Consider the following 26183-nt stretch of genomic DNA (forward strand, 5'->3'; position numbering starts at 1 on the left):
CCAACCCATACCACCAAACCTGTGCCTAATCGTACCTGTATCCCACCTCAAAAGCAGCACAAGTGTTTTGCAATACAATATGAACACAATAATACTTATTTTTTTGATGCAAGTACATAGTAGTTAAGGACACCTAATATAAAGTATGACCAAAATACCACTGAAAACTATTACCACCTGATACTATCACTGTACCATGGTACAACCCCAGTACTAATTTGTAAGTAAAAAGTTGATGCTGATTTTAAAAGTGGTTCAACTCCAGCAGAGGTGACTTTCAAATATACTTGTATGATGTTCAAGCATTAGCTTGGCCTTGTTTCTAAAAGAGTAGCTACCTTGGAGACCAGCAGCTTTAGCTTTCTGGTGAAATAGCCCACCACAAGAGAACAAAGTTCGTTTGTTTCATATCAAATGCTGTAGATGGACCACAGTGTTTGGCTCGAGGTCATGGTGCAAAGGACCCTAGGTTGATTTTACTCCGAACCATCCCTTTAAAGGGATAGTTCACACAAAAATGAAAACTCTGTCATTAACCACTTCGGCTTTGCAACATATTTTGGATTTTTTAGAGAATTAGGCATATCTGAATTTAAAAGAGTGTCCTACCCACATACATTGGAGTAAATGGATAAAAATTGTCTAATTTTACAGAAAACACTCTAAATTTGAACACAGTGGTAGCCTGGCTAACGTCAGACCTCTTCTCATTTGAGACGTGGTCTGGGAACCACATGTTCATTTCCTCGTATTTGAGGCGTGGTTTACGAATGCCTAGAGCTGTTTATTGGGCGCTACGAATGTCTATCAAATGCGCCTGCACGTAGCTCATAGCCAATCGTTTCAATTATACCAGATGACGTATGTAGAGTGACAGAAATTCGACGAGGAAGAAGACGAAATAAACTTAAGTTCTAAACTACTTAGAACATAGATATAAACAAACTGCTTCGGTGTGTCGCATAGACGTCGTCATCGTCTTGCTGCTCCCTCCCCGTTCTGTGATTGGTTCCCTCACTGAGGCGAAAATCTGGTCCATGGAATCCAGGCTGCCTAGCAGCGGGAATAAAATCGTGCTGCACACAAGGCAGCATGGGGAAATCCAGGCTCACACAGTGGTGGAAACCACATATATCACATATATTTTATTGTATTTTGTAACAATTTTATGATAAACACATATAAAAACATATTACTCACCCTCATGTCGTTCCAAAGCCACAAGACTTTCGTTAATCTTCAAAACACAAATGAAGATCTTTTTGATGAAATCTGAGAGCTTTCTGTCCCTCCATTGACAGCTACGCAACTACCACTTTGACGCTTCAAAAAGTTCATGAAGAGATCGTAAAAACTAATCCATATGAATTGAGCAGTTTAGTCCAAATTTTCTGAAGAGACTCGATAGCTTTATACAATGAACAGATTTAATTTAGACTTTTTATTCACATATCACACATTATGATCAGCGAACACAAACAGAAGCTCAACTGAACCTGCTTGACGCACGAGAACAAACCTCATTGGTTCTTGCAGAAGCTCAAACGTGCTTCGTAACACGAGAATGAACCTCACTGGCTCTCACACGTCAAGCGAACATGCTTAGGCTTCCGTTGGTCTGATGTGTGAGCTGATGAATGTTTATAAGTGAATAAAAGCCTAAATTCAATCATACCTGTTTCTGCATCACACGGATGCTCATGAGTTGTGATTTAACAGTTATGCTAATGTGCCACAGCCGGTGTTCCCGGTCCAGGACTCTGGATGAAGAGACCGGCAGCAGCTGGGAAATATTTTACAGAAGTCTCTCGGTCCCCGAGGCTGCCAGATGCAGTTTATATCTGAGCTGTGGATCTGGCTGATGGTTGTTCAGGAACACATTTCTGGGATAGGACGTCCCCAGTTACTCTGTTTTGGGACGGAGGCTGTGTGAATTTGCTAATCTTTTGTCATCTCAGTGGAATAGTTGGATGTTGGATGACTTCTTAGAGTCCTGTTTCATAAACCCCATTTAATGTAAAAGCATGTGATCATTTTATTAAAGTGTCAGTCAGAGCATCACAACGTGAGTTCAGATTTTTCCCATGTGATGGGACGGTTATGGTGCTTTAAAGAAGAGAATCATCCAAAAATGTCATCTATAAATCACTATCCACTTTCATTGTATGCAAAGGGGACATTTCCCTTTGTGAAAATGAATTAAATGACACAGGGATGAAATAACATTTTTGTTGGTGAGTAAATGATTGTGTTTTGCGAAACTGTTCCTTGATTCTCTCAGAGATGACATCATCTGCACTGGGTATAAGGAGCTTTATAGGGACTGATGGTCTCTGGCCGCTTTATTAAGTTGAAATGATGGATTGAGGAGAATGACTTGTATTGATTTTGGTGTTGTGCTGAGAAGCCACTGCGTTTCATCTTTCTGCAGACAATAACAGATCAGCTTCCTCTAGCATCTGTGCTTTTCTTTCTTTTCTATCTGACAGCGGGGGAATATACAGTAAATATATCAAAACTTCATCCGTGACGCATGATGTGGTGTTAAGGTCTAGATCGGATGATCTGAATACAGCTGCTCAGGGGAGACACTGCAGTGTTTACACCTGGCACACTGAAAAGAAAAAAACTTAAAAAATATGGTTGCAACATTAAGTTTTTCAGATTTACCTCACAGTTTACAGTAAAAAAACAAAACAAAACAAAACATATTTCATTAGCTAAAATAGTGTTAACCCTTTCATGCATGAATTATAATAACCTCAGTCAGGATTTTTTTCCCTATGTGTTTTTATTGCTCTTACGGCATGAAAAACAAGATTTGATTTTTTATTTTTCATTTTACAAATTTTTCAAAGAGATTTTCAGATGTCCACTTGAGTGGACAGCATGCGTTTATGGTTTAAACTGAAGAGATATTGTATTAAATATAATACAATAATCAAACAGATAAAGTATGTGTATTTAACAAACTAATCAATACAATTATATCAAATCATCTGAAAACTATAAAATATATACAAAAAATATAAATGCGAAATATTGCAAAGGCAATTGAACTTCATACAAGTTCATACAACTTGTAAAATTTAACTCTGATATGACTCATTAGATATTGCTTGATGCTGCAATATTTTTTTTACCTACAAGAGTCTCCTAGGATAGAAGGAATGAGTGGATATTCCGGAGCAACCTGGCGTTTCTGACTGACCATTGGCCATCTTGGTTTGGAGGGGGAAAAAATCGACACACAACGGCTTGTGCACTTGGTGGCAATGTATAGGATGATGCACAAGAGTCCACTGTAGAGGTTGATGTGCAACTTTGCCATAAAAATCCATGCATTTGCAAAAAAAAATGCTTTTTCACTGTAGTGACCACTATGCGTGAAAGGGTTAATATACCAAGTTGCTAAAATCAGTTTTGTTACCTTTTGTCAACCACCTTATCAAGGTGGTAAAGAGAAAACCACATAATGAATCAAAGTTCATCACAAGTATTTCCACAAGCTAAATCGCTACAAATATAATTATTAAGGTGCATACTGTTACATATACACACAAATGCAAAACACATTTAACAATATAAGAAGCAACATAAAACCCTTATGTACTATACATAACTGATAAGAAAAACTTCTGAGAATGCTGTATTTTTCTGTAAATTTACATTTAATGTCTTATTAGATCAATTACAGTTTCTGACCGTTTGAGGTAAGGTAACTTACATTTTTACTGTAGCATTTTTACAGGCACTTACCATTAAAATTGCGATCTGACTTGTAATCGGATTTCAAGGAGTCGGTCTCTGATTTCTTGACTTTGTTCAGAAAGTAAGTCACTATTATTGCAGATTGATAAAGCACAAAAAAAAGAAAGAAAACTGCTCAGTGAATCATTTCTAAATATCGAAATCAGTTCCAAATATAGACAAATTTATATGCAAGCACAAAGTCAGTGTTTTGAGCATAATTAAAATGTGTGCTTTAAATGATCTGCGTCTGCCTGTCGTTCCTGCCAAACCAAATACTGCAAGCTGCCCTTCCAGCCAGCACAACTAAGCCTCTGCAGATGATCCAGAATATGGCAGCGAATCTGATCTCCAATAAACCAAAGAGAGACATGTCTCACCTCTCTTGTGCTGCGTCCCAATTCACCTACCTATACTATGCCCTAAAAATATGTAGTCTTTTTGTGAAAATAAAGTAAATACTTTTGAGTGTGTATAGCAGAAGAATAGGCAAGCTTTGGGACCACGTCATAAAATTGCGTTTTTACCATTGAAACTTGTCGCGTGCATTGCGTGCCTTCTGGCACCATAAAGCACCTGTCAATCATGGTCACCGGGATTTTGCCAAGACAGACATGTTATATAACATTCCTGTCCCAAAATTTAGTCCTTATACTCTATCCCAACCCTTAAACCTAACCCTACCCATAACTTTTCCCTAAAATCAGAGGGAAATGATAGGTGAATAACATAATAATTTTTGGAACTTTAAGTTTTAGTCGACTAAATATCATAATATTAACAGTAGTATTCATGTACTACCAACAGAAATTGAATAAAGTAATCAAATGTAAAATAACAGTGCATAGTCTTCCTTGTAAAAACCCTTATTAAAGTTTCTAAAGGTATTCAGTCCAGAGCATTGAGCGAATTTCTCTTTATCTGTTGTTGTTTGAATGAACAGTAAAGGCCCAGACAGCAGCAGATTTAGGCTACTGTCACTTTAAGAACTAATGCACACATCCAAATATGTTTGTTCCCAACTGTTTATTTTCACTTCAGACAGAACCGACTAAGCGAATTCTCTGCAAAACGTGCAGTTTGATATATAGTTTGTACAATACATAAATCATTAGAATGGGCTCATAAAATTTGGAAACCCAAATGTGTGTGTGTCTGTGTATAGACATCAGTTAGCATTGTTATGACATCATCTTTCTGTGACAAGTGTATAAGTGCACAGTTGGGGTCTTAAGATGGCTTTCATTAAAACAATGGATGATACCCATATCTCTAATCAGTTCTGGCAGGGCTTGAAAACAGTTGATGAGACAAATAAACAAATGAAATCTTTTATTTTTCTTTCTGCTTATTTGCACTACACTAGGATTATTTTTCTTCGCTTCACCAAACCCCATAAACATTTGAATACTACAATATTCATCTCTGTCTCTCTCTGTCTCTGTCTCAGCAGAAATGTGATTGTCTTCTGAGTCTGAAAGCAAATTCTCTGGAGCAAAAAGCAAGAGTGTGTCAGTGTTTGAGCGAGAACATCAATAAACAGCTTCATCTGCACGGAAGACACACTTTCTGCCCATCTCAGCAGGTACAGTACATGCTTCATGTTTCTCTGGACATTATCAGGCCTTTAGGCCATTTGCTCCATCATTCCTATGTTCTTACCATATCTCACATTTGTTGATCATGTACGGTGCGGGATATGGAGCCAGATCAGCCTCAAAAATAATACAACAAAAAACAGGACAATTTACATTCACACAATCCGATTCGTAAAGTCAAAACACGATTCATAAATGCACAAGTAAAAGCATAAATATTTTCTCCAAATGCTCACACAAACACATCTTACCTACTGTAAATAAATGTAAAATGTTTACACAAATATATCAAGTTCTTGAATTAATTTCCATCACACATTTATGATTGATGTTACATTTAATTATGGATCGTTGAATCTGCATTTGCCAATCGTCACACGTGCGTGGACTGCTTTGAATTTGTGTGCTGTATTTTTGAGAGCTTCCTGACGGGTTTAGATTCATAAATATCTTTTTTTTTGGAGGATGTTCTGTTTAGCCAATCGCGGTGAGCTTTTAATCCACCAATCAAAACGCTCCTAACTGAACAGACTCAAGAAGCTGAAGGAGGGAAGGAAGATCTCAAAAATACCGCACAAATTCAAAAGCAGTCCACGCACATGTGACGATCCATAAATGCATGCAACATCATTCATAAATGTGTGATGGAAATGAATTCAAGACCTTATATATACAGTGCGTGCAGAATTATTAGGCACGTTGATTTTCTGATCATATTTTTTTTTCCAGGCACATTTTACCAATTCCAAACCATATTAATCTTAATAATTACTATTCATTTTGTATTTAATCATTTATAAGCGATATATAATTGTTCATGAAGGCTAGAAATGAAAAATGCTTTATATTCATGTGTGCAGAATTATTAGGGCACATTTTCAGATAAAATAAGCCAAAAAAGAGATTTAACTAAGACTGAAGAGTAAAGGCGCTGGAGACTAAAGGGTTCCTGATGGTTTCACTCTTAATTCTTCACCTTCATTCTTAATTCTTTTGCAGTTAACATGTGTCTTTCCTTCTCCACCTGTTTATGTCTGACCCTGCTGACCCAATGAGCATTTCACTGTCCAATGGTCATGCCTTAACTGCAATCTCTAGTATTGCATTAGTATTGCATTCTTCTCATGGGGATTTAATAATTTTTGACTCTTCAGTCTTAGTTAAATCTCTTTTTTGGCTTATTTTATCTGTAAAAGAAAACGTGCCTAATAATTCTGCACACATGAATAAGCCATTTTTCATTTCCAGCCTTCAAGAACAATTATATATCACTTATAAATTATTAAATACAAAATTAAAATTAATAGTAGTTATTAAGATTAATATGGTTTGGAATTGGAAAAATGTGCCTGGGCATAAAATATGATCAGAAAATCAACGTGCCTAATAATTCTGCACACACTGTATAGCCTACATATTTGTGTAAACATTTTACATTTATTTAGGTAAGATGCGTTTGTATGAGCATTTGGGGAAAATATTTATGCTTTTACATGTGCATTTATTAATTGTGTTTTGAATTTACGAATCGAATTTTGTAAATGTGAATTGTGCTGTGCATTTATGAATTTTGTTTTGTAAATGTGTTATTTTTGAGGCTGATCTGGCTCCATACTGGATGATTATCACACACCATGACTCCAAGATTACGGTCAACATACTGAAAACTGCAAGAAAATTGCTCTGAATCACTGACATCTGCCAAGTCAGATCAAGTGACCTTTATTTATATAGTTCTGTACAATACAGAAGGTTTCAAAGCAGCTTCATAGTAATAAAAAGAAAAATTACATAATGAATGATGCCAACTTTATCAAATATGAGACAAATTCTACTGTAAATCACATCTAGAGAAGACAATAGTGTCATCATTCAACTCATGTCAGTTCAGTGGTGGTTCAGTTCATTTATAATCAGTTATGAAATGAGTTAAATTCTACTGTAAAGCACATCTACACTCTGCAAAAAATGCTTTTCTTACTTCGTATTTTTGTCTTGTTTCCAGTCCAAATATCTAAAAATCCTTAAATTATGATGTATTTACTAAAGTTGTAAAATGACATAGGATATTGAGTCTTGTTTTCTGGGGGAATTAATCCAAATTAAATGAGGTTTTGCTTAAAACAAGCAGAATGAATGAATGAATTCCCCCGGAAAACAGGACATAATATCTTATGTCATTTTAATCATATAGTAAACGCATCTTGATTTAAGAATTTTTAGATATTTGGACTGGAAACAAGACAAAAATACTAAGTAAGAAAAGCATTTTTTACAGTGTACAGAAGACAATAGCGTCATTATTCAGCTCAAGTCAGTTCAGCAACAGTGTCGAAATTCATCAATTATGAAATTAATTTGATTCAGCTATAAAGCAGCTCTGCAGAAGACAAAACTGTCAGTCCACATTCAGATGTCACAGTTTGTGGCACAAGAATTTTGCATGAACAAACTGGGAGATAATCTCATTCTGGATTGCGTCGCTCATCCAATCATCTTTCACCCACTCTCTTTCCAGATCGTAGGTACAGTGTGTTTTTACAGCATCAACAAGAACCACTTTAATTTTGCTCTGTTTATCACACAAAGGGATGGTGTTGAAGATTTGGATTAAACCACTGGCCCTTTTTGATGTATGATGATGTCACATGAACATGGTTAATGATAAACGTCGTTCAGTTTTGAAGAAAACAAGTGCATGTTTTGATACTAGATCTGTTTGTAGAGACAGGTGTGTATAAAGGCCAATGTCGGGCCGTCTGTGAGCATCTGTCAGGTTACTTTTTGTGGTGTGTCCCTCATGTTGTCTATAGTTCGACTGATTCAGCCTTTGATTGGTTGGTGAGAGAGAGATCACTCTGATTGGCTGGTGAGAGAGATCATTCTAATTGGCTGGTGAGAGAGAGAGATCACTCTGATTGGCTGGTGAGAGAGATCACTCTGATTTTCTGGTGAGAGAGAGATCACTCTGATTGGCTGGTGAGAGAGAGAGATCACTCTGATTGGCTGGTGAGAGAGAGAGATCACTCTAATTGGCTGGTGAGAGAGAGAGATCACTCTGATTGGCTGGTGAGAGAGAGAGAGCACTCTGATTGGTTGGTGAGAGGCTGGTGAGAGAGAGATCACTCTGATTGGCTGGTGAGAGAGAGAGATCACTCCGATTGGTTGGTGAGAGAGATATCACTCTGATTGGCTGGTGAGAGAGAGAGAGATCACTCTGATTGGTTGGTGAGAGGCTGGTGAGAGAGAGATCACTCTGATTGGCTGGTGAGAGAGATCACTCTGATTGGCTGGTGTGAGAGAGATCACTCCGATTGGTTGGTGAGAGAGATCACTCTGATTGGTTGGTGAGAGAGAGATCACTCTGATTGGCTGTTCAGCTTAGCGAACGAGTTAGTGCACGAGAATTAAAGTGAGCAAAGAAGTCAAGACAGCACAGACCTTCTGTTACATCAGTAACACTTTACAATAAGGTTCATTAGTTAACATTAGTTAACTACCTTAGTTAACATGAACTGAGAATGAACAATTCTTCTACAGCATTTATTGATCTTAGTAGATATTAATTTCAACTTGAACTAGTACATTACTAAAATCAAAAGTTGTATTTGTTAACATTAGTTAATGCACTGTGAACTACTGTAACATGAACAAACAATGAACAGCTGGAATTTTATTAACTAACATTAATCTACTCATTAACTACTGTTAACTAATGAACCTTATTGTAAAGTGTTACCGTTACATCTTACCTGAGCATTCCAATACGCAATTATTTTCATAACGAGCCTCCTGGAATGAAGAAAGTGATCAGCGTGTTTGATATTCAAAATGTTTAGCTAGCACTGCTTTGTTTACGGTTTGTATATCTGCAGTTCATCTTTTGAATAGCAAATATAGACTATCGTTACCTGACAGGAGCATTTGCACTGGAGGAACCTTGTCATAGTTCCTAGAACTAATGGCGGAAGTACCCGCTTTTTGGCGCGTTTGCACCAAACTGAAATCATTGGGAACGATTTCAGTTCTAGGAACTCTTTTGGAAGAACTAATTTACTCCTACTTCAGAGTTTGTCTAAACCAGCGCTATAGGAACACATTGAGCTGATTGGCGAACACACACGAAACACCAGCACCCGCCTTATTAAAAAAAAAAGCTGTGTACACACAGATTATAGCCTATATATTTACTCCACAAACTAACTCTACGAACATGGGAAACAGTGATAGATGGACCTCTCAAACTTTTTCGCTAAGGAGAAAATACAACGCGACTTTGAGGGGACCGGGCGAAACATGATTATGTATTTCTTAGGGCTGTCACTTTATTTTCGAAAATCGATTGTACAATCGATCGGACCAACCAACGCAAGTTTCGAAAACGAAAATAGGGAGTCGATTTTAACGGCCTTCACTCGGAGCGCGACCAGCTCGTCACGATACGCCCGCAGTGAACGCGCGTCACACAGCAACTGCAGGCTCTGACAAACACGCATAACAGTAAATTATACTTCTGCATAATGTGTCTTTTTTCACAACAAAACTGTGAATTCTGCCGGTATGCAGACAGCATACTCATGCATACAGATACAGATTCGGGCTACGGCCTACAGTTGCCTACGTAGGTGACATTTGTTTGACATTTCTAACCATAAACACAGCCATGTTGAAGCCGGCAGTGATGTTTTTCAGTGATGTTATGGCATTCCACTCTGCTTATTGTTTTCCAGAATGTTGCACTCCTTTTTGTCATTGTGCACGAAGCTTCACGCCAATAAATCATCAGGAAAATTTGCTGACTTGTGCGCCTCTCAAGCGCGGCACGCCCTCTAATGCCTGTTAGTTGTCCGTGGATTTCCCCATATTTGGTGTTTAAAATGGAAACGTCTTTAGACACGGAAAATCGATTTTACAATCGATTCAATGAACACTTATGTCTCAAAAATCGAACAGGATTTTTCACAGAAGTGACAGCCCTAGTATTTCTGCTCCGCTATGGACTAGGGTGGCCATTTCCATTACACCAAAAAGGAGGACACTCTGCAGCGTTTAGTGAGGCAAGAATAATTGCATAGGACTCTGGCGTACTCGCAACTACAATACAATTTTGTCCATCATATCGATGGTATCATGATACAGTGATTCTGAAATAGCCTACTCTATTCATTGCCAGACAATTTGATCTACGATATATCTTGATGTAGACCTCTGTGTAACAGAAGAGGCAAAAAAGTGTTTGTTCACAGTATTTGTATTTATTCAAGACATTGTGATGTCTGTTTCAAAAACTGACCATTGAGATGAACCTGTCTTGCAAAGTGCACAGTGCCAGAAAACATAACACACACTTCTGGAAATAGCAGAAATACATAAATAAACAAATAATGAATGCGAAAGAAAAATAAATAAATACACATTTCAGTTCTCAACAAAGAAGTTCCCCCTCTGCAGCAGCGCAGGCGACAACATCATGGCCAAATTCGTGCTCTTTTGTCCATTCCGGATTAAATGAGGTCTGAAGTTTCGGCATGTTAACGTTATGTTATGACGTAGCCAGCACGTGGACTCCACTTCTCGGAGGCTTGTTTACGTTTTTAACCAATGATATATCAGATAAATATTTCACACCGCTTTCAGACAATCATTTGTTTGACCAGGGATCTTATGGCATTAGACGCTATGCTGCTGCGTCCCAATAAAGATTCTAGAGCGGGTTTTTTTTAGGCCGATTCAGTGCAAAGTTAAAAAAGCAGGACAAATGAGTGTCCGGCTAAATAAAGCTCACGTGATTGCTGCCTGCCGGCTCGGGATCAAATTCGTGCAGAACAGTCGTGCCGTGTACCAGCTGCTTTGACGCGATTATCAGTTAAACTGACTCGCAACGTGTGCAATATCTCACGACCTCCCGAGTGTCCGAACTCACACCGTGTACGCCCGCCCTTAGACAGATCGTAAACTAATGAACACGGAGAATGCGAGCGCTGTTTGTTTGCTCAGGCTCTGCCGTTCTCAGCGCCATCAAAATAAAAGTCACAACAACAAGCTTTGCTTATGTCACTTCGGAGTTTCTACCATAGATATCATATAAAGGCTAGATGTCTCGTCCGCGCTGCTGGCCAATGGATCTCGACATCCGCACACGGCGGCCATCTTACGACAGGGTGCTCGCTCACTCATAAAATGGTGCATGTACTTTTAAATAACCATAACTTGCTCAATTTTCTACCGATTTTCAAACGGTTTGGTTTGTTATAAACGTCAGAGATGTAGCTATTATACTGCATACATATGAATAATTATGTTCAAAATGTTTAAGCATTCAGAATTATAGCCACGTTAATAACGTTTGTAAGAAACCAAACCGTTTGTAAATCCGTCCAGATTTCAGCGAGATAAGAGGATTTGTGTGCGTGCTGCTCACTCACCTTAATTCACAGAGCCCTGTCCTAAGATGGCCACCGGTGATGCCGGAAGTGACTCCGCCTTAAGACATCTAGCCTTTATATGATATCTATGGTTTCTACTGGTGGTGCGAATGCAACCAGGAAAATGTTCCTAGGGAAACATTTAGTTCTCGGGGAACCATCCTGGTGGCTAGTTCCTAACTAAGGGCCCTTTCACGCCTACCTTGTTTGGTCGGGATTTTCAGACTTTTCAGTTTGATCTGAATCAAAATTACAGGTGTGAAACCTCCCCCGGACCACGGTCTGGACCAAACAGACGAAATTTGGTCCGACGAAAAGAGGTATCGGTCCGGATCAAATTGAACAAAGGTTTGGTTTGTTTCTAGTGTGAATGCATTTTCTGTATGGTTCAGACTTTCAGACCATTTACAGGAAGTTCCGGTGGTTCTCGCATAGCCTAAACAACTGAAGAAGAATATTTATGTGCAGACCTGTCAGTCCTGCCCACAGCGTTTCTTCCAGCTGATTCACACACACACACACACACACACACACGATAAAATGTTCGCACAACGAGGACGTTCATTTGGCGAATTTGAACTAGCCTCGAGTATAGTTGGCGCTGCAGGGAGTAATGCCATAATAATAACAGTATAGTGGCAACGATATGCGTCTGTTCATTTATTCTTGTCAAAGTTAGCCGCCAAATTGACAACACACTGACGTCAGACGCACGTCCGTTTACAAACCAATCAATGTCAAGATGCAGCCCATATAGATAATGACGACAGGACACGAGTACGTCATTTAAAGTTCTTTAGTGCGCTCGCATAATTGCAATGTGAAACCAAACCAAACTAACTGAATGTGTACAGTGTATCAAAACATGAACTTTGGTTCGGACCTTGGTGCGGACTTCCCTGTGCGAAAGCCCCTAGACAGTTATTTCTTTACACGCAGGCGCAGAACGCTCATGCTAGTTGCTAGTCGGCTGTAGTCTTTGCGTTGTGTTTAAATGTAGCTTTTTGGCTTTCGTTGCCGCTAGTTCTTTGACATCAGCTTGGTGTACCACTGTCTTAAAGGGGTAAATGATCCTCTCAGGTGATACCCGTATGCCTGGTTATTTTGCTCTGTTTTCTATGTTTCAGCCAGCAAAATATAGAAATATATGGTTGGAAGTCTGAGATATCTAGCATAATATTCCACATAGATTGGAACACATAATTAGTCCAATAGGCTTTCATTCAGATCTCACACCTGCTATTATTTATTTCTCTGCTCTCCGTTCACATGAAAGAGAAGGTGTGTGTTGATCACAGATGCTTTTATCAGCCTTTGAATCATCTTTCACTCTTTTTCATTCATTTTTTCCTCTCCTCTTTTGCTTTATGCCTCTCTTCACCTTTGTTTCCCATCGCTCTGTCTGTCTGTCTGTTTGTTTGTTCCGGTCGTGTCTTTCACTGCAGCTGTGCCATGTGCCAGATCCGTTTAAATGTCTGTGTGTGTGTGTGTGTGTGTGTGTGTGTCTTGGAGATGAATTAGGGCCATGGTTCTCAAATTGTCCCAAAATAGGTTGCAAGTTTTGTCATATAGAGTGACAGGGAAAAAGCAATGCCAAAAGTACATAAAAAAGTAAGCTATCCATATAATCTATTCCAAATAAATGGACCAATCAACTTTTCAAAGTGAGGATGAAAAACGTCCCAGACTTTTAGCCATTGACGTCAAAAGGTGTGCATCCAATCAAACGGCATCCGTCACTGATCACAGATTATTCACAGCTGTGAACTCACCTCTCATTCTTTACTATGCACAAACATACACAATGAGAAACTCATGCTACATTTTTACATTATATTTGTATTCAACGACAAGAAACATGAAGCACAATTAGCCTTTGCAGAGCCGAGATCCGTTGTAACACACTGCCTTTCTTGTATTACGATGAAGTCTTCTATATCTCGGCAGGACAGAAGTGTGCTTGCCCAGCCCGTTCTCATCCTAGGGCGTCATATACTGGCGCTTTTCACATTTCGTCTATATCGAACGCACATGGCACCCTTTAGCGTCAATATGAGACGCAGATAGATATGGGCCAGAAGACGCCTCCTAGCGGTCTAACCCTAACCCTACCCCAGACCTAAACCTACCCATAACCGAACAAAGCTCTGTGCGTGTCATATTGACGCTAAAGGGTGCCATGTGCGTTCGATGTCAAAAGCGTCAGTATATGACGCCCAAGGATGAGAATACGTTGGCTTGCCTGCCATGTTTATTTTATTATTAAACTTTGTGAACGTTAAAAAATAAATAAATAAACAAGTACAAAATGCAAGTAAAGGCGTCGTTCTCTCATGGCCCACATATCGAATATCGCATTATTTAATGAGTTATTGGATTTTTCTTCAATATCGTGCAGCCCTACTTTAATCGCGTTTTCGCAGTTTCCTCTATTGAATCCAGTCACGCTGCAGCTCTTCTGCCACTCAGTCCGGCTGACGTCAATGCACACCCTCTATAGGTGTGGGAAGCCTGTACTATGGTTTGTACATATTTATGTGATTTAATAAACTCATAGCCGGTATTGAGTCACATTGTGTCAGGTATACGTCTGTGTGTCCGTTTGACACAGTGATGCTCTTGTGCGATATAAGAGGAAATGATGAGGCTTCATGAATCATACAGGCATAGAGAGCAGCATGACACACACACACACACACACACACACACACGCTCTGACACCGACACGAGAGCAGCTGGATCAACGGCCATGTGGCGACTCACGGGAAATGTCATCTAACTGTCATTTCCTTCCATACATGTTTCATTTCATTGTGCGGTGTAATGATGGCACTGCTGTCTGCGTCCCACAGGACAAACACAGTGTGCTCTCAGTGATCAGAGGCCCGTTACTCTTTTACTCTTTATTTCCCTCGCTTTTGCAGACACCAATCTCATGGAAAAATATGCTGCACTTAAATTGCATTCAACTTGACACTGCATGCATTCTTTTGGAATTCAGTGATAAATGTTGCAACTCTAACCATTCTAATACTCTAAAAACGAATTTGTTATTAGAATTATTTCATTTCTGATTTAGACATGCAACATGTAATGAGATGAGGCATTTATAGGGAAAAGGGGAGGAAAAAGCATGCATGCATGAAACAAGAGAGATGATATACTGTATATTACAAGACTGTTCCCTTTATAGATGAGTTACTTTAATCTTTTATTCACATGAAATTATAGTTTAATTATCACTAAAACAACATCAAGTACACAACAAGTGGCAAAAGCAGCAAAAATTGCTTCCAGAAGTCAGTTTTTGTATTTTAGTTTAGTTTTTATTATTTTAGGCAGTTTCCACATTATGATTGATATTTTTCATTTCCCCCCATTTTCTAATTTGTTGTATTTGACTTTTTTTGGCATATTTTTACTGTACTTGTTATTTCAGCTTTTATTTTCTTTAGAGATGATAACTTAAAACACAACTTATGTTTTATGCTGTTATTTCTTAATGCAGTTAATGCGTTTACCCAACTGGACCTTATTGAAATTAAGAGTTACTTTCAGTTCTGTGTGATTGACCCGAACATTTGCACGAACGCCAGGTTGTCTGTGGTCAACACACTAGTGTACTTGAACTAAAGGGATGAAAATGTCTCTTTTCATAGTTATTTTGTTGTAATATAGTAATTTGAGTGGTCATATATAATATTAATTGTATAGAAAACGCCTCGGTTACGACTGTAACCTCGGTTCCCTGAAGAGGGAACGAGCGTTGCGTCGAGAATGACGCTATGGGGAACGCTTTGCGTGATGACGTCTTGAAGCACATGTAAAATCAGTCCAATGGTGTGGCGGAACGTCAGAGGCGGGTGACGTCACGTACCAGGAAGCTATAAAAGCCGGCCCGAAACAGAAAACGAAAGCTTCGTAAAAGTCTGAAGTCGAGCTGACAGGCATGAAGGAGATATGGCAAGGCGACGCAACGCTCGTTCCCTCTTCAGGGAACCGAGGTTACAGTCGTAACCGAGGCGTTCCCTTTCAAGGGAACTCCCGTTGCGTCGAGAATGACGCTATGGGGAACGTCTATACCAACGCCTCCATAGCTACGAATGTCTGTCCTGTGTGTAATCTAATAGAGCAGCACTAGGATGACAAAACATGAGACCCTGGAGCAGAGTCTAGATCCAGAGAGTAAAACCTGACGAAAGTGTGCGGTGAGGACCAGCCTGCCGCATCACAGACGTCCTGTAAAGAAACTCCTGAAATAAGGGCCTTAGAGGCCGCCATACTCCTCGTCGAGTGCGACCGGACAGCCAAAGGAGAAGGCTGCCCAGCCGCCTCATAAGCAAGTGAGATAGCCTCGACCACCCACTTGCTCATCCTTTGCTTAGACACTGGACCTCCTTTGTTAGGGGACCCAAAGCACACAAATAATTGATCACTTTTACGCCACAGGGCAGCTCTGTGGACATATGCGTCTAACGCCCGCACAGGGCAAAGCAAATTATTAGCCTCCTGGTCAGCATTTTGAAAGGGAGGAGGACAGAAGGCCTGCAGAACAACAGGTCTGACCACATTAGTGGGGACCTTGGGGATATAACCCGGTCTTGGATGAAGAAACGCTTTAACCATACCCGGAGCAAACTCTAAGCATGACGGAGCAACTGACAATGCTTGAAGATCCCCTATTCTCTTGAGAGAAGAAATAGCAAGGAGAAAAAGAGCTTTCAGAGTTAAAAACTTCTCAGGAACCTCCTCAATGGGCTCAAAGGGGGCCAGGGACAAGCCTTGTAATGCAATGGACAGGTCCCATGGCGGAACCCTAGAGCGAACTGCAGGCCTCAGCCTCCAAGTGCCACGAAGGAAACGAGATATCAAAGGGTCTTTCCCCACAGACATTCCACCCAAAGGAATGTGGTAAGCACCTATGGCCGCCACATAAACCTTTAAAGTGGACGGGGTCAGACCTGCCGTGAACCGGTCTTGCAGGAACTCCAGCACTGTACCAATTGGGCAGTTAACTGGGTCCAACCGACGGTCACTACACCAAGAAGTGAAGACTCTCCACTTCAGGGCATAAAGTTTCCTCGTGGAGGGAGCTCTGGACTGTAGAATGGTCTCAACAACCTCAGTTGAGAGACCTGACTCTATGAGCTGGGCCCCCTCAGAGGCCAAGCCCACAGGTTCCACAGTTCTGGGCGGGGGTGATATATTGAGCCCCCTGCCTGGGACAGAAGGTCTCTCCTGACGGGTAACTCCAGAGGATGCCCGTCGAGGAGGGAGACCAGATCGGGAAACCATACTCTGCCCGGCCAGCGCGGGGCTATCAGAAGTAGGCGAACCCGGTCCCTGCGAACTCTCTCCAGAACTCCCGGGAGCAGAGCCACTGGGGGAAAGGCGTACAGACGTAGCCTCGGCCACGTCTGAACCATAGCATCCAGTCCCAGAGGAGCTGGATGCGTGAGGGAGAACCAAAGTGGACAGTGAGAAGTCTCTCGAGACGCAAACAGATCCACTTGTGCTTGGCCGAACTCCCTCCATATCAGCTCCACCACCTCGGGGTGGAGCCTCCATTCCCCGGGCCTCGGCCCCTGCCTCGACAGAGTGTCTGCCCCTAAATTCTGGACCCCGGGGATGTAAGCTGCCCTGAGTGACAGTAACTTCCCCTGGGACCACAAGAGGATATGGCGTGCCAAGTTGGATAACGGGCGCGAGCGCAAACCCCCTTGGTGGTTGATATAGGCGACTACCGACGTGTTGTCCGTATGTACTAGCACATGGTGTCCCCTGAGATCTGTGATAAAGCTCCTCAGAGCCCGGAAGACAGCTAACATCTCTAGGCGATTGATATGCCAGGAACGATGATGGTCTTCCCACAGACCTTGAGCTGAGCGACCCTCCAGGATCGCTCCCCAACCCGTGAGGGAAGCATCCGTCGTTAGCAGTTTGCGACGACAAGAAGCTCCCAACACTGGGCCCTGGGACAGGAACCAAGGTTTCTTCCACATAACCAGGGCACGTAAGCATCGCCGCGTGACCCTGATTGTGCGAAATGGGTTGCCCCTCGGGGAAAACCCCCTGGTCCTGAGCCACCACTGCAGGGGCCTCATGTGTAGCAGTCCAAAAGGTATCACGTTGGACGCTGCTGCCATGAGACCCAACAGTCTCTGGAACTGTTTGACAGTGAGTAGCTGGCCTAGCTTTACACTTTTCACAGCTGCAAGGATGGACTCTATACGTGGCGGTGACAGGCGCGCCTGCATCGACACTGAATCCCAAACTACGCCTAAAAAAGTGGTCCTCTGGAGTGGAGAAAGCACACTCTTCTTGGCGTTCAGCCGTAACCCCAACTCTTTCATGTGGGCGAGAACAACATCTCGATGTTGAACCGCCAACTGATGCGACTGAGCTAAAATCAACCAATCGTCGATGTAGTTCATGATGCGAATACCTTGGAGGCGCAGCGGTGCCAGAGCTGCATCCATGCATTTGGTGAAAGTGCGGGGTGATAAAGCTAGGCCGAATGGAAGAACACGATATTGGTATGCTTTGCCCCCGAAAGCAAACCTCAGGAACTTCCAATGACACGGACGGATGGAAATATGGAAATATGCGTCCTTGAGGTCTATCGTGACAAACCAGTCCTCGGACCTGATCTGTGGCACGATCTGTCTCAATGTTAACATTTTGAACTTGAGCTGCATGACTGACTCGTTCAGAACTCGAAGATCTAAAATGGGACGCAATCCCCCGTCCTTTTTCGGAACTATGAAATACCGGCTGTAAAATCCGGTTTCCCTGTTGGAGGGAGGTACATATTCTATGGCCCCTTTCTCTAACAGAGTGTTTACTTCCTGTTCCATAACCAGAACCTGCTCGGGGCCCACCACTGTGGGCAGGACCCCCATAAACCGAGGTGGGCGTTTTTTGAATTGTATCTGATACCCTCTTTCCACGGTCTGCAGGACCCAACGAGAAACATTCGACAGTAGCTTCCACGCTGTCAAAGATTCTACTAGAGGTACCAGCCTCTCGAGACTGGTTTCTGGATTTCGTTGTTGTTGAGTAGTCAATTCGTCGCCCTGTAACGGCGCACCGGCAGGGAACGACCGAACAGACTGCTCTAACACCCTCCTCGGAGGGGGCGGGCATCCCGAGGCCACTACGTTTCCGGGTGGTCCTTGAGATATGTGCTCGCCGGAGACCGCTGCGCCCTGTAACACCGGAGGCGGCAGGGTTGGCAGAACGGTCCCCTGAGGGTACCGAAGAGAGACGGGCACCGTAAAAAGAGGTGTTAACCGCTCTGCTTCGGGGGGGGACTACCCTCATATGTCCTGAGCCCTCGGACATCAGGATTTCTTCCCAGCAGCCTTCTTGGCGGTAATAACGGTCCGCAGATCCGCTCTACCCCTCGAAGACTGCTGGGTTTGAGCGCGCCCTCCGTGTCCCCGAGATTTTTGTGGGGGAGCACGGGAGGACACACTCTGCTTTTGAGTGGCACGATGATCAGCGCTCTTTTTAGAGGAGTGAGGCTGCTCCCGCTCAGCAGCCTCAATGAAAGAACGGCGGGGGAGAAGTTTCTGGAGTGCAGCAGCCTGTTTTGAAGCTTCTTGCGATTTAGCTACCGCACTGTTCACTGCATCTCCAAATAGCCCAACAGTAGAAACCGGCGCATCTAAAAGAACATGTTTTTCTCTATCTTTGATGTCACTCAGATTGAGCCACAGATGCCTCTCAGTGGCCACCAGGGCTGCCATAGACCGCCCGACTGATTTAGCGGTCTCCTTGGTGGCCCTGAGAGACAAATCTGTGGCTCTACGCAGTTCGGCTACTGTGTCAGGACCAATACCCCCGCCCTCCTCTAAATCACCCAGTAATTCTGCCTGATAAGCCTGCATAAGGGACATCGTATGCAGACACGCTGCAGCTTGACCAGCGGCTGCATACGATTTATGAATCAGGGAAGATGTAAACTTTACTGGTTTAGTGGGGAGTGTAGGAGTCTTCAAGGAAGATGCCGTTGCTGGAGAGAGATAGTTCGCCAACGTCTCCTCCACCTTCGGCATCTCCCCATAACCATGCTCTTTATATTTATAGATGGAAGAGTAATGGGATGTTTGTGGTGTGTAAACTCTGTATGACATTGGTTTTCCCCACGATCTCGACACCTCGGTGTGGAGATCGGGGAAAAACGGAAGACTCCTGCGCTGAGGCTGTGCACGAGATGGCAGGAAGCGTTCGTCGAGTTTGCTTTTCGAACGAACGTCCTGCCTATCCTCTGGCCACTCAATAGACAGTCTGTCAACTGCTCTAGTAACTACATCAAGCAACTCTTCAAATGCATGAGACTGAGGTGGCGAATCCTCAGACTCAGCTTCAATACTGACAACATCCAACTCCTCAGAGCTGGATAGTTGTAGTACTGGTGCCTCTATCGGGGGGGAAGAAACCGCAGCGCGTGCTTCCACACCCTGATGAGAGGCACTGGATCTGTCAGTAAGAGGCTGAGATAAGGCAGAGCCCGTCTCAACATCCACTGACAGATCCATTTGCGAACCCCAGGTCTGAGATCGCCGCCGAGCCTCAGCCGCGGCGGGACCCGAGCCCTGGGGAACGTGGTCGGGATTGAACCGAGCCAAACGGGATCGGAGCGTCCGCAATGGAAGCGCACAGCAATGCACACAGTCACCACCCTCGAGTGCTGACTGGGCATGCTCCTCTCCCAAACAAACAACACAAAGAGTGTGTGTGTCACCTCCCGTTAAATAACGCGGGCAGGGATGGACACACACTCTAAACTGCTGCTTGCTCGCCATACTGAATAATATATATATATATATAGACAGACAACACCAAATAAACGGACAGATTCAACACAGAGCGCAACTGAAGACTCAGAAAGCTTCCTGGTACGTGACGTCACCCGCCTCTGACGTTCCGCCACACCATTGGACTGATTTTACATGTGCTTCAAGACGTCATCACGCAAAGCGTTCCCCATAGCGTCATTCTCGACGCAACGGGAGTTCCCTTGAAAGGGAACAATGCAAGACGTGTTTCAGATCACCATTAGAGGTGCTGTAAGAATTATTTTAAGGTATTTTAGCGTAACACTTTATTTTACAGTGTCCTTGTTACATATGTTACATGTACTATAGTATTAACAGTAAATTATGCATAATTACATGCAACTAACCCTGAACCAAACCCTAATCCTACCCTAACCCTATAGTAAGTACATGTAGTTGTTTAATATTACTCAGTACTTAAATATATAATTACACTGTAACAATGACACCTTAAAATAAAGTGCAACCAAGAATTGTGTAACGAATTGAACACAACAATGCCAGTTACTTCTTACTATAGTAATGTACTGCATGTCCTTGCTGGATGTCTTTGGGAAAAGCTCTTACTGTATCACTGAGTTGTCAGTTGATCTTTTTATATAATGAGTATGTGTTATTTGGCTGCCTCTTCCAAGGCAAGGATATCACATGATGGACAATGATGTCCTGAACTTAATTTAACCCAACGGTTCCCTGTCGTTTCCATGCATGCCTCTTTGACCTCTGTGATGGATTCAGATAATGCCACAGTCTCCGCAGAGAGAAAACACTGCAAAATAATGGACAAAAAATATGGTCAAAACACTAGTGATTCCACTTAACTGACCAACTTTGGGAAAATGTTGTAACTTTCTTCTGTAAAGTAAGCCAATCAGATAAGAACCTGCCAGAATGAAAAAGTGCTTTCCAATTTTGTGTGCAATATTTCAGTTATGGTAAGGGGCGGGACATTTTCCAAACACACTGGGAGCGCTTGACCAATCACAACACACTGATCCAGCCGACCAATCAGAGCACAGTGTGCTTTTCTGAAGGAGGGGCTTCATAGAGACAGGAACTAAACTGTGGTGTGTGTCCCGTACAACGCTGTAACTCGCTGCTGAACTACTATAGTACGTTGAAGAAATCAACTAGCTAGTCACGACTGTTTCCCGAAAACATATTGTCGCAAATTGGTCGTTCAACCACGTTGGTTAATGACGTCACACAGGTGGTGGAGAAATATCTACTTTTAATGAATCTGTTTGAGATTGAATTAACGCTAGATGTTTTGCTATAAATTACAGACATGACATCTGAGGACTATTTCTCATTTTTCTCAGTTATTTTGCTTTATTTCCAGATTCAATCATAGACTCGTTCTTACACACTAGAGCACGTTCACACATGCGCACTCTTCAAAAATGACGCTTTAAATCTCTTGACAAACTAAAAGACGTAAATGACATTTGTATGTATTCTAAAGAAAAGATACAGATTGTACTGAATTATTATTTGGCTCAAGATAAGGATTTATTGAGTCCACATGTTATGCAAACTAGAAACTCTTCAAGGTCGAGAGCTGTCGCTCCAAACACACCACTCTGCGATGCTGTTTGCGAATGTTCTGGGAAACACGGACTCGTTGAACTGCTGATAACGACGGAACTTGCGAACATAGTTGGCTAACGATGCTTTCGGGAAACGACAGACTGGGAAGAGAGGAGCTGCAACAATGAAGAATAATGTTTTTTGAACATTCAAGCATGAAAACCTATTCTAGAATCCAAAAACAAAATCAAGACTTTGTATATGGTCTCTTTCATTGTGTATTTTTGTGTTTAATGAAGCTCAATAGTCTTTGAACAGCAGCATGAGGTCATGAGTAATTCATAAACACGCTGTAGTCTTTTCGATGTGTGATGTCCCACGTCTGACATGAGGAGTTTTATGTCCAGGATTATAGAAACATTGTTTTCTGCAGTCGTTGCTCTGTGACACTCCTGGAAGAGGCTAAAAATAACCCGGCCGCTCAACGGTTCTTGCGTCATACTGGACACTCAGGGACTATCTTTACCTCACACTGGAGTGCGTGTGCACACACACACACACACACACACACACACTCTCGCACACCTACTGTCTATCATTAGTGTGTGCGTGATAAGATGGGTAAAAGCAGCTTGTGAGCAGATAGAAATGTTTGTTCATGTTATTATCATAAAAAAAAAAATAGAAGTATATTGGAATATTGGTAACACTTTATAATAAGTATATACATTTAAAATTCATTTGCAAACTACTAGTTTATAGTTAATTCATAATATATTGTAGTCCCTACACTTTTAAAATATTTATAGCCTATATACTGTGGCTATGTGAGTTCTTCATTCATTGTCACTGTAATTAACCAAATTATTACTGTTTCATTTGCTCTTTTGTAAAGAGTTAGATAATGTTTTTTATGCTATCTTATAGTTCTCACTTTCTCACATAAAATCATTATTTCTATGGAAAGTCCCCATAAAACATGGAAACCCTACGTGTGTGTTTTGTGTGTGTGTTTTTTGTGTTTGTAAACATAAAGAACACTGAATTTGAATGCAATTAATGTCCAATAAAGGTTGGTTTAAAGCACTTGGTTTAAGTTTTTGATTTCCCATGACCAAATCTAAGTGAAGATTATTTACTTCTAAAAACAATTAACAATTATTTTACTGCTGGTTTAAATACTGTTCACCATTTATATGGTTAATAAGTTGTTTACAAAGCATAACAAATATCATGTAAGTATTTTTATGAGCTAATTAAATAATTATATTTTAATTACTGTACTGTGACAATTAATGAAAAACGTACTTTTCAAATATAGCCTATTAATATTTTAACAGTGTAGAGAGTACATAATTTATGTACAAAATAATTAATGATTTTGTATGTACATATTTATGATTACACATTTTAAAGATGTGATTTCACATTTTCACAGAAACCTGTGCAATTTTTTTTTTTAATTGATTCGCCATCCTATTGTCAATTTTATGTGCAAATATCTACAGTTGTATTCAAAAGTTTTTGCAGAATCTGCAAAATGTCTATATATATATATATATATATATATATATATATATATATATATATATATATATATATATATATATATATATATAATTTTTTCATGTGTCTGGTATTTTGTTTCCTGTAGACCACTGGAGGCAAGCTTATTGAGAACCCATTATTACAAACAAGATCAAACATGAAACAAAAACATGACATGGCATAAAAACTCAAAATGAAGCCAGGAACATGAACATAGACTTACAACCAGTGTTCTACAGGAAACAAAACACCAGACACATGGCAAACATTATGGCTTAAATACACAGACTAATTACAAGACAAGGGACACCTGTGAACAATGATCAGGCAATTAACCAGTGACAAGACGCATGGCAGGATCACATGACAAACAGGGAATCACTAGCTTGGATGCCAGCGGAACTAAGCCCCGCCCACAACATTTTTAGGTCAGGAAGTTCGTTCTGGACTTGATCCGTTGTGGAGCTATTACGCTTGAACCAGAGCTGTTCAGACCAATCAAATTGTCAGGGCGGGCTTTATACGATGATGGACAGATGATCAACTGTAAATTAATCATCCACGTCACCAAAGAGCGCTTGGGTTGAATTCGTTTACAACAAAGATGACTGCCACTGGAGAATTGAGATTTCACACAGATAGAATAAATGCATATTTGGCATGCTGTCCGAGGAGAGGGAGACTCGGTATTCGGCCCGAACACAAAGTACTCCTCCCATATTCACGGCTGTGGAAGAACAAGCCGAGAGTGAGTGTAGGGATGCTGAAAACTGTCAATGAATGTTAGGTGAATTGACAGAGTGAATATATATATGCTTCCTCTCATGCTGATAGGGTAGACATGGTAATAGTTTGATGAAGTGCTCCTCCCGAACTCTGTTTATGAAACATCATGTGTAGATTCCGACTGTTATAGAAGATATCGACAGCGCATTCATTTGAAAAGAGGAACAGAGAACCGCGCTCAAGGCATTTGTCGATCGGAAAGAGGAATGAAGAACATACGTAACTTACTCCGTTGCTCTGATTGGTTGTAGGTCTATCCAATTGAGTGTAGAGGCATTTTCCTTCCTGGTTCGGTTGACACGCCCCATAATCACAGCCCAATGGAGCAGATCAGTCTCATATTTTTACTAGAATCTGAGTATGACGACGTCAGGCTAGGAATCACATGACAATGACAAAACCAAAACGTGACATCCACAAGACAAAATAAAAGCTGAATTTATAAAAATAGCCCTGTTCATAAGTTTACATACCCTTGAATCATAATACTGTGTGTCCTTGGATGACCAATGACTGTTTTGTGATATTCTGTCCCACATTTGCCCTGATGTTCCTCAGATAAATCCTCCAGATCCAGAACGTTCTTTGGTTTTCCAGCATCTTCTGCATATTTGAACCCTTTCCAGCAGTGACAGATCCATCTTTTCACACTCGAGGGACTCAAACACAACTATTACAAAAGCTGCAAACTGATTCACTGATGCTCAAGAAAGAAAAACAATGCATTCATTTCATGCTTGAATGTTCAAAAAACATTATTTTTCCAATATTCTTCATTGCTGAAGCTCCTCTATTCCCAGTCTGCCAGTAACACTTTTACTTCCTGTCTTCTAGAAGACTAAAACAGTACAATTTACCCTGAGCATATTAAAAACACTACACACATATCAATGCATCATGTTGCCTTCTTGAGCATCAGTGAGTGTTTAAAGATTTTGTAATAGTTGTGTGTGAGCAGTTTACTATTTACTATAAATAATTACTACAAAGCGTTGTTGGAATATTCATTCGGGCGACATCTGATTATTTGTTAATCTTGCCACTGTAAATAATAATTTAGAATAACAATATTCTAAAAACCCTTTGAGTCTGAGGGCCCTATTTTAACGATCTGAAACGCAAGTATCAAATGTGAAACGCAAGAAACTTTGGGGGCGGGTCTTGGGCACTGTTGCTATTATACATATAAATGACTCTTGCGTCCGACGCAAATCTAAAATGTGTTGGTCTGAAGAAGCTTCATTATTCATAGGTGTGGTTTGGGCATAACGTGAAATAAACCAATCAGAGCGACATCTCACGTTCCCTTTAAGAGCAGGCGCGCTTGTTCCATGGCGGATTGCTATTATAATGGCGGATTTGCCAGGAGCGGTTCACAGCCGAGGAGAACGACGTTCTCGTCAGGGCCGTAAAACACAGAGAAGAGACATTGGGGATGGAGAAACACACACAGATTAGCTTCGGTTAAACAGGCGAATGATAATTTGGATAAATGTGTAAGCTAGATTTATGCCTATTTTTTCACATCTTCATGGACACAACAATGATTTCCCTCATGTGGAATATTTTTCCTTATAATATATGATTTGTAAAAATGAGAACTGCTGTGTCTGTGTGTAGATGAGAGAAGCAAAGTGTATGTGCGTTGTGCACACGCTACATTATGGCCAAGCATGTGCCCTTAAAATAGCATCTGAATAACG

General features: G+C 41.3%; 1 protein-coding gene across 1 annotated transcript in view; it reads left to right on the plus strand.

Annotated features, from left to right (window-relative positions):
• The window catches only part of rgs3a (regulator of G protein signaling 3a), a 174292-nt gene that overhangs the window by 51433 nt on the left and 96676 nt on the right, over positions 1–26183 (plus strand). Inside the window, exon 10 of the mRNA XM_081365201.1 lies at positions 5204–5335. Coding sequence (XP_081221327.1) covers positions 5204–5335 — 132 coding nt within the window. The remainder of the gene's footprint in view (positions 1–5203; positions 5336–26183) is intronic.

The sequence above is a fragment of the Scardinius erythrophthalmus genome, assembly GCF_964197995.2.
Source record: "Scardinius erythrophthalmus genome assembly, chromosome: 5".
NCBI lineage: Eukaryota > Metazoa > Chordata > Actinopteri > Cypriniformes > Leuciscidae > Scardinius > Scardinius erythrophthalmus.